At 40.2% G+C, this 15570-nt stretch overlaps 1 protein-coding gene across 1 annotated transcript; it reads left to right on the plus strand.

Moving 5' to 3' along the window:
• Positions 1-738: 738 nt before the first annotated feature.
• LOC128484112 (uncharacterized) lies at positions 739-15327 on the plus strand. The gene is made up of 4 exons (XM_053460430.1): positions 739-1760; positions 4370-4493; positions 13913-14245; positions 15043-15327. The coding sequence occupies exons 1-4, from the start codon at positions 739-741 to the stop codon at positions 15325-15327; spliced, it is 1764 nt and encodes a 587-aa protein (XP_053316405.1).
• The last annotated feature ends 243 nt before the right edge of the window (positions 15328-15570 follow it).

The following is a 15570-nucleotide window of genomic DNA, read 5'->3' on the forward strand; positions in this document are numbered from 1 at the left end:
GCTATTATAGTTGTATAGAAGGCCACCCATGGTTATGTTTCCGTCCTAGCAATAGAAGCAACATCTGGCTGGCCTTGTTGGACTGTCTTCCTTGTGTTTAGTATCGTACGTCACTCTTTTTTATTCAAGCTATTACTTACAGTGTTCTTAATGTGGATCTACTTTTCATTCTACAGGAAACCAATATCATTCTTAGTTTCTGATTTTGCATGTGATGATAAATGTTACACTGTCTGGGAAACAAGATGTTTATATAAATATGCACCATAGCACTAATCTGTCATAACAATAAACATAAGATCCAATCATGTGTGATCTGCTTTATGCGGGTTTTATATAGCTTTGAAAGAAAATGATAAAATACGGAACACTAAGCCAATCAATACTTCATGACCATCAGCTGCAATAACTTGGTCCATGATGATGTTTATGGCTTAGCACACATCTCTAGTTAAATATACACTTGATGATCCGCTTGGTTGAGCACACACTCCATCTGTTTCTTTGTTATAGCAGTAGGATGAATCTAGCAGACTTTGCCTCCGATAAACCACAAAAACTTTTGTCCTTGAGACTTGATGTGATTTTATACAACTTTCAGGCATGTTTTGATTAAAAGGAACTATTTTCATGGATGGTCTGTTTTGTGAAATACAACGTTTCTCAACGATTTTTCAAGTACTTAATATTTCCATCTGCCCTCTTTGAACAATCTGGATGTCCAGAAGTGGCATGAATATGTCTGACTGCAGCATTTCATTGATGTCACAAAGAGATGGTTACTCCAACTACTCTGAGATGGTGGGAAACCCTTCCCCCTCTTCCCTTCAAGATTGGATTATTTTCCCAGTTCATCTGGAAATTGAAATCCTTCTCATTCCTACCACTGCCTGTTTTGTTGCTGCCTTTTTTGTGACACCCTCCATTTTGTTTGCCATTTTTTCCAACTTCAGCATACGCCAAGAGACAAGGTTCTTACTCCTGGCCAATGCTTTGATTTGTGACCTAATATTCCTTCTTCTTTACACCGCCACTTGCATTTGTAATGTGATGAGCCTGAAGATACCCAAACTTGCCTGTACCTTTCTCCTCTTTTCCTTGGCTGTTACCTACTGTGGAGGAGTCCTCACTGCTGCCGGAATGGTTGTAGATACGTATCTGGCTATTCTGTGGCCCCTGCACTATTTTTTGCTGCTCCCTCCATCAAGAACTAAAAAGCTCATTATGTTATTGTGGTTTTCCTCTTGCTTCTTCCCAGCAGTATTATTTTTGGTCTTGTACTTTACCCAGCATCCTGGACCCTGCCAACCTGATGTTTGTTCCTTGCCTCTAATTTTGGTAATGACATTACACGCGGATGAAACCATTAGACTATTTCATATTCTCTTTATTACATCCTTCCTTCTGTCCTTTGTGCTGATACTTTGCTTCTACATTGTTCTCTGTTTTAAAACAAGAGGAACTGGAATCTTTAAAGGTGTCTCCTCCAGAGCTACAGTCACTTTTATGATGCATCACATCATACTGGGTTTTTACCTTTTCCCACTTTTGCTCCTACTAGCAGAATCATTGTTATATATTAATAATAGGATCAGTTTTAGAACAGGATTATTGTTAACATTTATAATCTGCAATGTTTTGATTGTTTTACCAAAAGGAGTCTCCCCATACTTGTATGGTTTCAGATACAGAGAAATATATAAATCACTCAAGCTGTTTTGTAAATTTAAACGACATAGTTTCGTTGCACCAGCTAACAGGTATATTTAGATAATACAACATATTCGATAGTAAAGATGGTATCTACACTGTATTAATGAATCCTCTTCCGCAGAAAACCAGAAACGAATAGAAAAACCGCAACGTTCAAATGATCATACAAGCTGTATTTAGCTAATGAGAATGATCCTAATTATGATATTTTATATAGAGATATATATATATATATATATATATATATATATATATATATATATATATATATATATATATACAATGAATGTCATATGCTTGATGCATCTTCAAGGCTGAAATACTGAAATAGGGTCTGAAAATCGTGACTTCATAATAAAGGGGAAAACTGCATTTTGGTGGATTTACCCTTATAAACATTCAATCTGATTGTATTCTTGGATAAATATAGGACATGTAGAAAAAGCAGACACATTTATAGTATGAAGGGGAAAAAAGTTTTTTTTTCTTTACTTGCTGTCTTGCCTTATTTTGATTTTGCACAGATCTTTAGATTATTCTACCTATATTCACATTTACTGCTTCAATGTATATTTATGGTTTGACATTTCTTTCTTTCACTAAATAAAAAAACAAAATGTTTCATTATGCTGTATTATTTGTCAGTGTGATATACTCGACAGATATGTGAAAACAGATAGCAAAATACTGTACATGGTTAAGCAAATCCAATATATATATAAATATATATATATATATATATATATATATACCGCTCCAAAATATATCACCTTACTACAGATCTACAGCTTTTTTAACACTTTTATATTGTTACTAGAATCTGTTAATCTGGAGAAATAGCAATATCATCTAACAGTGTCTATTTTCTTGCATAGTCAAGCCTAAACTCTTCTAAATTGTAAGATTGTGAGCAGGGCAATGTTTACCTAATGTACCCATTTGTCTTAGTCTCTTAATTCTAGTTTGCATGTATACATTGTAAGAAGCATTGCGTAATCTGTTGGTGCCATGTATAAATAAAAGATGAACATCATGATCTGAACCGTGAGATGTCTTATTACACACCACATACAGGCAGTACCATCTAAAAGGCAATTACAGGGTAATGCAGTATAAATGGAATAGTCTGTTGTAACATTTCTCTGGTTGCTATGGAAATGGGACCATTTTGCACCAGAATCACTCTTTATGCATTAACACCTATTGTCTTTAAATGGTATCAAACTATTTCAAATATTCCATGTTACCAGTAATCAGATTACATTACTCAGGCTAATATATTTATATATATTGTGACAAAACACTTTCTTCTTGTCCAGGGTGACTTTTTGGACAAGTCTGCCTCTTGTTATTCAGCCTGTCTCATAAATTAGGACAGCGTGCGAATTAAGCCAATACTGGACAGGATTATTATACCTACAAATGCCAGGAATATATGGAGTGGAGTAAGAGGCCCAACCTTCTCTCCTAATGCTCCACTCTAAGGACACAAAACAAAATGAGTAAAAAGAGTTTTTTAAGTTTTTGTTACACTTTTAACCTCCCTGGGGTTGTTGTACTCATGGTTTGAGGACAGGGCTCCGCACATGGTAAGTAGGGTGGAGGGGTGTGTTGCTGGTCTATGTCAGAGTGTGTGTTAATGTGTGGTGTTTGTGTGTGGCAGTGTGTGGTGTGGCTGCAGTTAATTGCTGCATTTAGGAGGCGGGGCTTTACTGATTCATTGGTCCACTGGTAGCTGTTGCTACGTAACAAGAAGGCTGCAGCCATCTTTTATTATGATAGTGTCAGTTATTATTATATCTGTCTGTCATCTGTAATTGTGCGAAGACATATGTAGGTTTTCACAGTTTTCAAAAAATTACACTTACAAATGAGTTAACATCCTTAGTGTATGCAAAAGGTGCATACAGCATGTGCATAATGGCTGCATATGCACATAGACACACACTAACATATCCAGACACACAGACGCCAACATTAACACACTCCTGCACACACACACTAACACACGCACACAGAAATAAAGTAAAACAGTAAAACATCCACCCAGACACTCACACTAACATAGCCAGATACATAATACCAACACACATATAGCCAGACACACTAACATACTGACACACAGAGTCAAACACAATAACATATCCACGAACACTAATATACTCAGACACATAGATACCCTTACACACACAGTAACATATCCACACACACCCACACTAACAAACACACACTAACATTCCTACACACACACACACATTAACATACCCAGACACACACACATAAGCAGACACTCACTAACATATCCAGTCCCACATACACACTAACATATCCAGGCACACACTAACATATTCACCGACAGTAACCAGACACATACGCACACATAAGCAGACACACACTTACATACTCAAACACAGACACACTAACATACCCAGTGACACAGGTATGTTTTCTCAGATCAAGCCCCATACCCCCCCCCCAGAGTCGCATATGCATGTACTACTACCTGGAATAAATTCCAATGTATATCTTATGGCTTTCAATGTTACATGACAATTGCTCCTCTTGTAAAAAAAAAATAATTAAGAACCATTAGATCTTAAGTTGGAGGCAATAACAAGAATACTTACGGTAAAAAGTGTTATTTAGTTTGTTATAGTGAACTACTTCAAGTGCTGATCCTCACCAGTAATCAGTCGCTTTACGGCTACGCCATCTTCAGGATGCTGCAAGTACAGCACGACTACTTCACAGCGATGGTGAAACACAATGATGGAGCTAAGGTTTTTTTCTAGGACACACATACACTTCAAATGTTGCTGACCAGCCATTGTAAAGTGCTGCCATACAGTATATGTAATCCAAAACACACAAAAAGAATCAGTACATGTTATCCATCCCACTTGCTGCAGAATATCACCTTCCATGTGAAATGGAAAAAATTACTGATGAACTAGACCCCCTTTAGCCTCACACACAAGTATACCCTGCCCCCAACAAGAAAAACCAACCTATACTTTGTGTCTCAGTCTTGCTATTTTAACTTCCCTCCTACCTCATGCCCCCAAATGTCCCGATTTAGGCGGGACAGTCCCGATTTGGGGTCTCTGCTTTTCAAGGGCAGAGGAAGGGTGAGGCCAGGGCCGGGCGGCCGGCAGACCGACAGTCAAAACAGCCGCTGAGCGGCTGCGAGCGGGATTGAAAGCCTCTTCCGGCCGCTGGCACCTAATGAAATTAAACCCCTTTTAAGATGTGGGACGAATTGTTGAGGCATGGCCATTGGGCAGAGCGGTGCATGCACGCCAGCCCCTTTAATTTAATGAACACCGGCATCCACCCGCTGCCACCACTAGGGAGTCAGAAGCAGTGGTAAGTCGGGGGGGAGTGTTATATGGGGGGCATAAGGCTTTTCTGGAGGCAGAGTGCCCCATGAAATGCCTTTTAACCCTCTTTATGCCACTCTGCCTCCAGAAATGCCTTTTAACTCCCTATATGCCACTCTGCCTCTAGAAATGTCTTTTAACCCCCAAATGCCACTCTGCCTCTAGAAATGCCTTTTGATCCCCTTTATGCCACTCTTCCTTCAGAAATGCCTTATACCCTCCCTATCTGTCCCATGATATGCCTTTTAACCCCTATATGCCAGAGAGAGGCCATTGAGGGGAGAGGAAGTTCCCTGTGCTCCTAGGGCAAAGAGGGGCCCTGAAGAAGCTCCTCTAGCGAAGTGTGGCAAACCTGCCTTATCTGTGTGTGCTGACTGGGACAGAGGTGATTCCAGAGCATGTCTTAGCTGGGTCGGGTGGGAAGCTGAGTAGGCTGGCCAGACTGGGTCAGATGAAGTAAAGCCAGAGAGAGCTCCAACTGGGAACTAGGATTTCCTTTTATAATCTTGATTTGGATGTTTTTGATTTGCATATAAATCACACAGTATGCAGCATATCAGTGTTTCCGAGCCTTATTGCCCTTGAGGACCATGTTTAAGTTGCCTAAAAAAGTAATTTATGGACCTCAACTAACAGGGTTGGTCACGAACATCTTGTTCTAACTTTTCTCTTCCTCTGAAATTAACTTACCTCCTGTATTTTTTATCACACCTCTCTTTATATTCCTTTTCTACAAATTATACATAGTGAGCTCCTTTAATCTTTTCTTTAGACTTTCCACTCTATAATTGTGGGGATATACACTCACTGGCCACTTTATTGGGTGCACCTGTTCAATTGCTTGTTAACACAAATAGGTAATCATCCAATCACATGGCCAATCACATGGCAGCAACTCAATGCATTTAAGCTTGTAGACGTGGTCAAGACAACGTGCTGCAGTTCAAACCGAGCATCAGAATGGGGAAGAAAGGGGATTTAAGTGAATGGTTTTGAAGAAAAGAGAAAATATCCAGTGTGTGGATGAAAATGCCTTGCTGATGTCAGAGGAGAATGAGCAGACTAGTTTGATATGACAGAAAGACAACAGTAACTCAAATAGCCACTCGTTACTATCAAGGTATGCAGAATACAATCTGAACGCACTACACATCAAACCTTGAGGCAGATGGGCTACAGCAGCAGAAGACCACACCGGGTGCCACTCCTGTCAGCTAAGAACAGGAAACTGAGGCTACAATTCGCACAGGCTCACCAAAATTGGACAATGGAAGACTGGAAGAATGTTGCCTGGTCTGATGAGTCTCGATTCCAGCTGCAACATTCAGATGGCAGGGTCAGACTTTGGCATAAACAACATGAAAGCATGGATCCATCCTGCCTTGTATCAATGGTTCAGGCTGGTAGTGTAATGGTGTGGGGGACATTTTCTTGGCTCACTTTGGGCCCCTTAGTACCAATTGAGCATCGTTTAAACGCAACAGCCTACCTGAGTATTGTTGCTGACCATGACCATCCTTTTATGACCACAGTGTACCCATCTTCTGATGGCTACTCCCAGCAGGATAATGCACCGTGTCACAAAGCTCACATCATCTCTAACTGGTTTCTTGAACATGACAATGAGGTCACTGCACTCCAACGGCCTCTACAGTCACCAGATCTCAATCCAATAGAGCACCTTTTGGAAGTGGTGGAATGGGAGATTCACATCATGGATATGCAGCCAACAAATCTGCAGCAAGTGCGTGATGCCATCATGTCTATATGGACCAAAATCTCTGAGGAATGTTTCCAGCACCTTGTAGAAAGTCTGCCACGAAGAATGAAGGCAGTTCTGAAGGCAGTTCTGATCATGTGATTTCATTTTTAGCTGCCTCTCTTCTGCCTTTTACTGACATCTCTCGCATGTTTAGGTTAAATAATCTAAAGATTTAATTTGTAAATAATTGTGACATCTTTTTGTCATTTCCCATTAGTCAAGTCCCACCCATAACTGTTTTAGGACCAGGTGGTAATCTAATTATAGCAGCCATTTAACAAGCAATATAAACCAGTGTTAATGAAACACACTATGCAAATGCAAATTGTGGCAGTTACTGTAAGTATCTTGCGCAGCAACATGTTTTTTCCGGTTTTTGTATTTAGTATCTTCTAAGTGATCCGTGTGCATAATGAATGAAGATCTCTTCTACGTCACATTACTTTTTTACACTGATATAAATGAGACAGTGATGTCCGCAGGGCCACTAGGTACTAGTTATATGGTGTTTAGCCAACCTCATTAATGGTACTCAGGGCAACCCCTGCCTTTGTCTGTGGCTAATCCTGGCCTCCCACAGCTAGCCACACCAAACCTGTCCTTGCCCCAAGCAAAGCCACTCATTCAGTAGAGCACCATATAACCTGTTGCATGTTTCGGCTACTTTCTACTACTTTCTACTCTCTGTTCCTTAGTCCAGACACACCCTGTAAAGTTTGATTTGTATGCTATTTTATTCAGAATTACTATATATATATGTTAATTTTGTATGATGAAGGGATGTAGAAAAGTGATGTCATTTGTTTTTGATGTAATTTGTTTTGAAATAAATAGAGTTAAAAAAAAGTACGAAATTGGATTTAATAGAATAAGATAAAGAAATATTCTTAAAAAATGATTTAAAAAATATGATATAAAAATGATATTAAAAAAATATTTATCAAATGAAGATTTCAACGAAATTTGATATCATGATCTTCTTTATTCTAACATACCCCGACCTTTAAAAAAAAATTAATCCAAATGAATGATGCATTTGGCATATGTCTCGACCAAAATGTCAAGAAAATGCATTTCCCATGTAGAAGGCCCAGCAAAGGGTGCTAGGGAGCACGTACTAGTGCTGTATCCTAGAAGAAGCAGAGTAACCTATGCTCCTTTGCAGATGATATTAGTGTTTTGCGTCATAAAAGGTGTATCTTATCTTTTGCTAAAAATAGTAGGTTGAAATAGTGATTGAAAATCATATATTTGCTGGTACTCTGCATTCTTCTTAGTATTTTCTTCAGCAAAATATATATGCAATAACTTAAAAACATATTTTAGCAGGTTCTAATATGGACAACAGGTATCCAAACAGTACAGTAAACCAGAACAGGTTTAGTTTGCCAGCGAATTAAATAAGTGTTTTGCTTACTTCAGTAAAAGTTAATATTAAGTACGGGAGATATTCTGTCCAAAATCATGAAAAGTTTTAAAGAACATTTGCCAATTAACCCACGTATTAATGTTTGCAGATCAAAATGAGCAATGTACATGTATTTGAAACCCACCATATCCCATGCCAGAAGTCATCGTAACGTCTAGTTCATCACGGTTCGCATGATTATTCCTCTGTGTTATCTCTGCCCTTTGTTAAGCTGTTGATAGTTATTACCGTATTGGTCCGATTATAGGCCGCACTTTTTACCCCCACTTAGGTGTTCTGGAGATCCTTGAACCGGCTTAAAATCACTCAAGGGAGCCGGAGGTCTGTTAAAGACCTCCGATACCGCTCCCTTGCGAGCCTGCTCCTCCAGCGGCGGACATTACTGTCCGTCTCTGGAGGGGTGCCGGGTGCCCCCCTGACGAGCGGCCTCCAGTGCGGACCGCCCCCCCCGCTAGGTACGCTGCTGGCGGCAGCGGTACACTACGGTGGCGTCGGACCCCGCGGCGTTGGCGGCGGCGGACCGCACGGCGGCGCCCCCTGGAGTGTGGCGTCCTGTGCGGTCGCACAGGTCGCACACCCCAAAGGCCGGCCCTGCGCGCATTGCACAGATGGGCAAGTCTAGGGAGGCATTGGTAAGTCTGGGGGGGCAGAGTGGCATATCAGGGGGCATAAAGCATATCTGGGGAGCAGAGTGGCATATCTGGGGGGCAGAGTGGCATATCTGGGGGGCAGAGTGGCATATGTGGGGATATAAGGCATATCTGGGGGCAGAGTTGCATATCTATAAGTAAGGTACATTATGAATTAAGGGGGGACCTTAAAATGGCTGTTGGTTTTCCAAATGTCTGTATATAACATATGCCGTCAAAAGCAGGACTAACTGTATAATAGATACCAAAAATGTTAAAATATATGTATTCCTGTTCGTTAGGTAAAATAATTGTTTTTACCATTCCACTAATGTGTATTTTTTCTTTAAAATAGCACCAAACTTTAAGGGTGATGAAGGAGAAGGGAGAGAGTTAGAGATGAATTGATAATGCTAGTGTGGCACCCAATGTCAGAGACCTTAGCTACTCTGAGCTAAAATTTCAAACTAAATATCTCCCACAGTCACAATGATTGGCAAACACAAAGCACAAATTATATGTACCAAAAGCTGTGATAAAGACAGTTCCCATTTATCAGATAAGGGGTTTCCGCCATCATATTAGTTTCAATAATTTAATACAATGCACAATTGTAAGAAAAACCCCAAAAAGTCAACAGGAAATGCTGTTTTATTCATTGTTTTAGCTTAACATCGTAAAAAGGTGAACATGTTTCAACCCTTTATGTAAGTGAATTTACGATCTACAGAACTCTGTGGAAAGGTAGCTGACTTTATTGCGAGCAAGCCAAAGTCTGAGCGAGGCCGATATTTCTCTGTATCGTAGTCCATACAATAAGGGGGACAGCGCTCTTGGCATCATCATTATGACAGCATTGTTGAAAGCCGACATCCACATTCTCACCTCTATTGCAATCACATTGTTCTTAAACATCATGATTTCTGCAGACAGAACACAGGCAGGTACAATATACAGACAGAGCAAAATAGAATGCGTCAATAAAGTAACTTTGGCTCTTGAAAACCGGCTCACCCAAATCCCAGATTCCTTAGTCATTTGGTAGACCTTTATGTAAAAATAGGTAATCATGATAGAACAGAGGACCAAGAAGAATAAAGCCAAGGCACATACAACTGTAACCAGATAATTTTTCCTCTCATCTGGACCATAATACAACATAAGACACAGATTTTGTTTCTTAAGTGGGTTCCCATCAAACGTCTCACTTAGTAAAAATGCAGCCAAGGGAAAAATAAAGGAAAATGTCCATATTGCCAACAGCACCTTCCTCGTCCTCGACAAAGATAGGAGAACATGATAATGAAGTGGAAAGCAAATAGCAATATATGTGTCTATCACCATTGCAGTAAAGGTCAGAACGCAGCTAGAATAGGCTGCAAATGAAAAAACGATTATTGTAAAACATGTTATCCGGTGTATATACCAGCGGATAACATTACATGTGGAAATGACTGTGTTGAAGAGGAGAAAGATGAGGTCTGAGATCATCACGTTAGCAAGAAGCTGGTACCTTGTTTCTTTCCTTAGGTTGTGTTTCAATAAAATAGTCAATAGAATTGGTGGGTTCATCAACATGGTGGCAATGCTGCATAAGGCTGAAGGGATTAAAAACATCCAAAGGTCTGAGGCGGTAGAAGGAAAACATTGAACATTTCCTGGCCCTGTGTCATTGCCTGAAGTATTCGTTGATGGCAGCACAGTTGGTTGATTTGAGCAGTTGATGATGTCCACAAGCATTTTCACTTAACTGGTTAGTGCTCCATTGGTGAAATGGTTGCTTATCTTATGTAGAAAGCATCTCTACAAGATTCTAAAGCATGCATCATTGGGGGTCTTTCCATTTTGATGAGTGGTCTGTAGAAGCAGAATTGATATCGTTAATAAGAAATTGTGTTTAAACCTTGAGTGTACCAGATGCATTTATCTTAAGATCACATGGACACAGTACAGGCACAAATGTCCTTTAGCAATGAAGATTTAAACTATTTATAATGATAATAATAATTGTGAAGAAGATAATAAGACAACATTTTGTATGTTGGCTAATGAAATATATATCCTAATTGTACATCATTTATGCAAGGTACTGATCATGTCTGGAAATACATGTAGCAGTTCTGAGAAATATGGAAACCCTAGCCAGCCTCTTGTATTTACGCTTTTTACAAAGTAACCTTATCCCGCAACAACTTAGACACATATGTCTTTTCGACAATGTTTTCATTAAATGCTTGCAGTCAACAATAGCACTGATTTCAGACTGCTCTGAATCTTTGCTAGATATAGTTGCCCACAAAAACCAAGATTCCAAGATCACTGTACCTGGTGGCCTTGTGGGGAGTGTAATACATCATAGGAGTGTGGCAAGGGGTGTAGGGGGAAATTGCTACTTTTTTGGTCTACCTTAAGTTTTTATAGTATACTTGAAGCTATACATATAGCCACCAGAGTGTCTGTTATAACACGCACTGTTATAACTGTAAATATGTGTTAGACAGCCCTTGGGCACACTGAGTGTCTTCCAAATGTTGGCTACCTGGCTGGACTTGCCCCTTAGCTGAATGATGTCACCTCTCCCCTGGGGCATCATAATGAACATATCTTTTTAGTACCATCTCACATTTTGTGGTATCTGAAAATATATTTGTATGTCTTAATGAACAGGTATATCTAAGGTCTATCTTTTTTAGGATTGACCAAAAGTCATGCCAGTGTGATCGTGCAAGTCAAAAAATGCAATCTTTCCCATAAACAAATGCATACACTTTCATACACATAATATATGTATGTCTGCATGCTAGTGCATTGTTCCAAAGCTGGTAATTGCCATTTGAAATTGAAGTACCTTTCCTAATAATTATCACCTAGATTAAATATAGGTTACGAACAAAGCAAAAGATATGTTGCTAATTTGAAAGGCTCTGTAGGGCATTGGTGATGTGGGCAAAATTCCAGGGACACCATTGTAATACCATGACTAGTGCTGGTGGCATAGATAAGAGGGCCTAACACTTTCAAAGTTTTCAGAATATCAATGCTAGCATTCATAGCAATATCACTGCTATCAAACAAACAAGATATGTTACAGTTAATGTATACAGTAATGGAATAGCTTTATATTGGGACCAGTAATTGTTAGCCCCACTGACTGTCCATTGGAGTCTTGCCTGACTCAAGGCTTGAATGTGGGATCTCACATCTGCATATTTCCCTGTTTGGCCTGCTGTTTGACAAGACATGCATCTGACCCATTTGTTGCAGTTCGTGGCCCTCTCACCTGAGTAGCTGACTGCCCGCAGGGTACTTCCACCAGCAGGTACTGATTGCTGATAACCTGCCCCTGTCATCTGTTCAGCTACAAGCCTAGACAGGTACTATGTCTGAGGACCTGTCCCCTTGCCTACTCCCACATGGGTGATTTGTGTCCATCCCTGCTAACGTACATTGTTATGTATTTTCCTTTAGTTGAATTCCACAACTAAATTGTGTCCCTGTGTGGGATCAATGACTGGAACATAGGTGTTTTGGACATTCTGTCTTACAGGCCTCATTAGGCAATAAAAGAGCCAACCCAGCTGTCTTTATATACTTCAAGAAGGGCTGAAATGGCCCTGCATAATGCATAGTTAATTCAATGAGACTTCTTGACCTTCATCTCAATTAGGTCTCAATTAGGACCTTCCTTAAAAAATGAGGCCATTGACTTAAATGTTTCAACCCTAAAATCAAAGCTTTGTAAAAAAAAAAAATGAATCAATGGTGACTTTAGGTTTCTGTGCGATGAAACTAGATTTAATCAAAACCTCTTCTTACCTTGACAGATATATAATCTTTGGATAGATGCATAATTATTTTATACCAATCTTAACTTAAGTCAAGATCTCTTTAGTGAATTATTTTCCCCCCACGTAAATATTAGCATTCAGTATAGCAAATAACCATCATATAGCATTAACCGTAAACTGAGCTCTGACAAAGCAAAACAGCATTAGTTATCAATGATCCGTAGTGTTTAACATGAGATTAAACTTTGATCTGAGCTCCTTAACTCTCTAACTGAGTGCATGTACCATAATCCTATCAATTCCATATGTTGATTTGGACACAGTTCAATCAAGGACAATAAGAAATAATATAAACATTTTTCTGTAAGGTTAAAAAAGAATAACATACAAATCATACTAATGTGAGATACAGTATATGTATATGTATGTGTATATATATATATATATATATGCACACAAAATCAAACATTGTGAGAACATAAGCTAATAAGATGCTGTTTTTCCTACTTGCTTTAAATTCTACATAGATTGTTATCTAGAGAAATAGATTATATATTATCTACCAGCAATGATGAGAAGTAAAGCAAGAATCCCACTTACCTTGTGTTTTTTACTTTTAGTTTTTCTCTTCATAAATGTTTAAGTAGGAAAAAATAATACTCAATTATTTTAAAGCTTTTGAAACGATATTGTCTGTATGAAGCATTGGACACATCTGCACCACCTTATGGAAAATCATTTTCCCTGTGCTTTTCAATATGTAATGAATTGGTTATCAGCAGATAACGGTTTGTTGACTCAATTCGTTGACTAATATGGTTATAGCCCACATTCATGCAGTACCCTGGGAAGACTGCCCCTGGTTACTTATGTTTCATTAAGTCTTTCAGTTAGTACTTGAAACACATTCATTCTAACATAACAATCGATATACACTGTTCTCCCTAATATGATACGGAAAATTGATTTTCCACATATGGAAGATCTTGTCCCAATTTCCATAGGCCTTATGCGAGTTTCCAGTCTGGGACATCATATAGTATACAGCCATCCCCTCTGCAGATCGCCCAAGAGGGTGAACTGCCTGTGACTGCCCCGGGTTAATCATTGCTGTCTGTAATAGTTATTGTTTGTGATACCTGCATTTCCCAGTATATGTTGTAATCATTGTGTGTGCTTTTGTTCTCCTTGTGTGCTACCCTGTCCATCAGCCACATGTCCTGCCCCCAGACTTGTATAGCCCGGACACCATCGGCCTGACCACAGCACTATCATATGGTGGTGGGGATGCCGACCTGGGGTGGTCCGGGGAGGAGCCGCCTGTAGATTCCCGGCCGACGGGACTTCCAGGAGAGCGGAGGTTAGCCGGCGCGGTTATGGAACCGCCCGTCTACCTCGCGTCTCGTCCCGGCAGAACTTTGAACTGCTGCCGCTCAGGGTCCCTGCGATTTGACAGGATATCCTCAGGCCCCCGAACTATCTATTGGTACCCCGTGAGCGCTGCCGCTCATTCGGGATCACCCCGAAAACGATGGTTGAAAGCGGTACGGACATTGCGGGCCTCTGTGGCCTAAGTGTGGCGCTGGACTGGGCAGGGCTGTGTGGACATGGTTTATGGCCTTTTTCCTGTGTTGGATTGTATATAAGCCCGTGTGTTTCCCAAATAAAGAGTCCCTGTTTTACCTCACTACGAGTCCTATCTTGTCATTGAGATAAGCCTCGGCGCTGCTCTTATCAGGGCGGTAGAGCGCTGTATTGCTATACTTCTGTATACTACAGTGCCACTGAGGTTCCCGAAGAGCTGTGTCCTCTGCTATGATTATTTATTGTCCTTTTTAGGACAATAGCCGCCCTGTGTAGCTCAGCTTCGGCTAGCCACAGGGGGTGAACGGGTTAATCGCTGGTGTCCCGGTTCAGCGGGCATACCCAGCTGGGGTACAGGATGGTTTGTAGACCTGGATACGTGACCATGGCTAAGGAATCCAAAGATGACTTTGTGTATGCTTAGTCTTAGATATCTCCATGTTGGAATAAGTTTATTTAACATTGTGTGCTGTTGTTAAGAAAAGTACGTAACCGACCGCCACCTCTCCTTATTGGGTCCCAATCCAGTAGGTATTGCCTTCCTCATGGCACAGCGTCGCCGGAAGGAAGATGAGCACAAATATAGATTTGACCATTGGCGGTTGTCCTCAAATGATGAATGTCTGGTACTGCATGCAGGCGCGCGAGACCTCTTAAAGGCACCACTACTCAATCACCCAGACTACCCAATTAACTATATAAAGGCGATTGGCACCTATGCTAGTTGCTCCATTGTTGTGGCTTGTTACCATTGCAGCTTACAGTCCTAATAACTCCTCCATGGTCTGTGTTCCTTGTTCCTGTTCGCTGTGCCCTTCACCTCCTGACCTCCTCCCCAGTTATTGAATATCTGGGTTTTGACCATAGGCTTGTCGTGCCTTTGGCTTCAGTCATTGATTTTGAGTTTCTGGCTACTGACTCTGATATGTCTGAGACCACGTCCTGCTCCACCTTGTATCTCTGGCTGTTGTCCTTGGTTTCTGTAATTCCTGCCTGTGAACACACTTATGATCTACCAGACACCTCAGCTTACCTTCATTGATGATGTGGATCATCAATGACCCCATTTCTACTTACTGTGATGGGTTAAGTCAGTTGCGCCTCTTCAATTTGGGTATCTCAGTGTCAATTTCAATAGAGAAATCGATTATATATTATCTTCCAGGAACGATGAGAAGTAAAGCACTTACCTTGTGTTTTTTACTTTTAGTTTTTCTCTTCATAAATGTATAAGTTGTAAAAAATAATACACAATTGTTTTAAAGCTTTTGAAACAACATTGTCT

Source organism: Spea bombifrons, chromosome 3 (assembly GCF_027358695.1).
Source record: "Spea bombifrons isolate aSpeBom1 chromosome 3, aSpeBom1.2.pri, whole genome shotgun sequence".
Lineage (NCBI taxonomy): Eukaryota > Metazoa > Chordata > Amphibia > Anura > Pelobatidae > Spea > Spea bombifrons.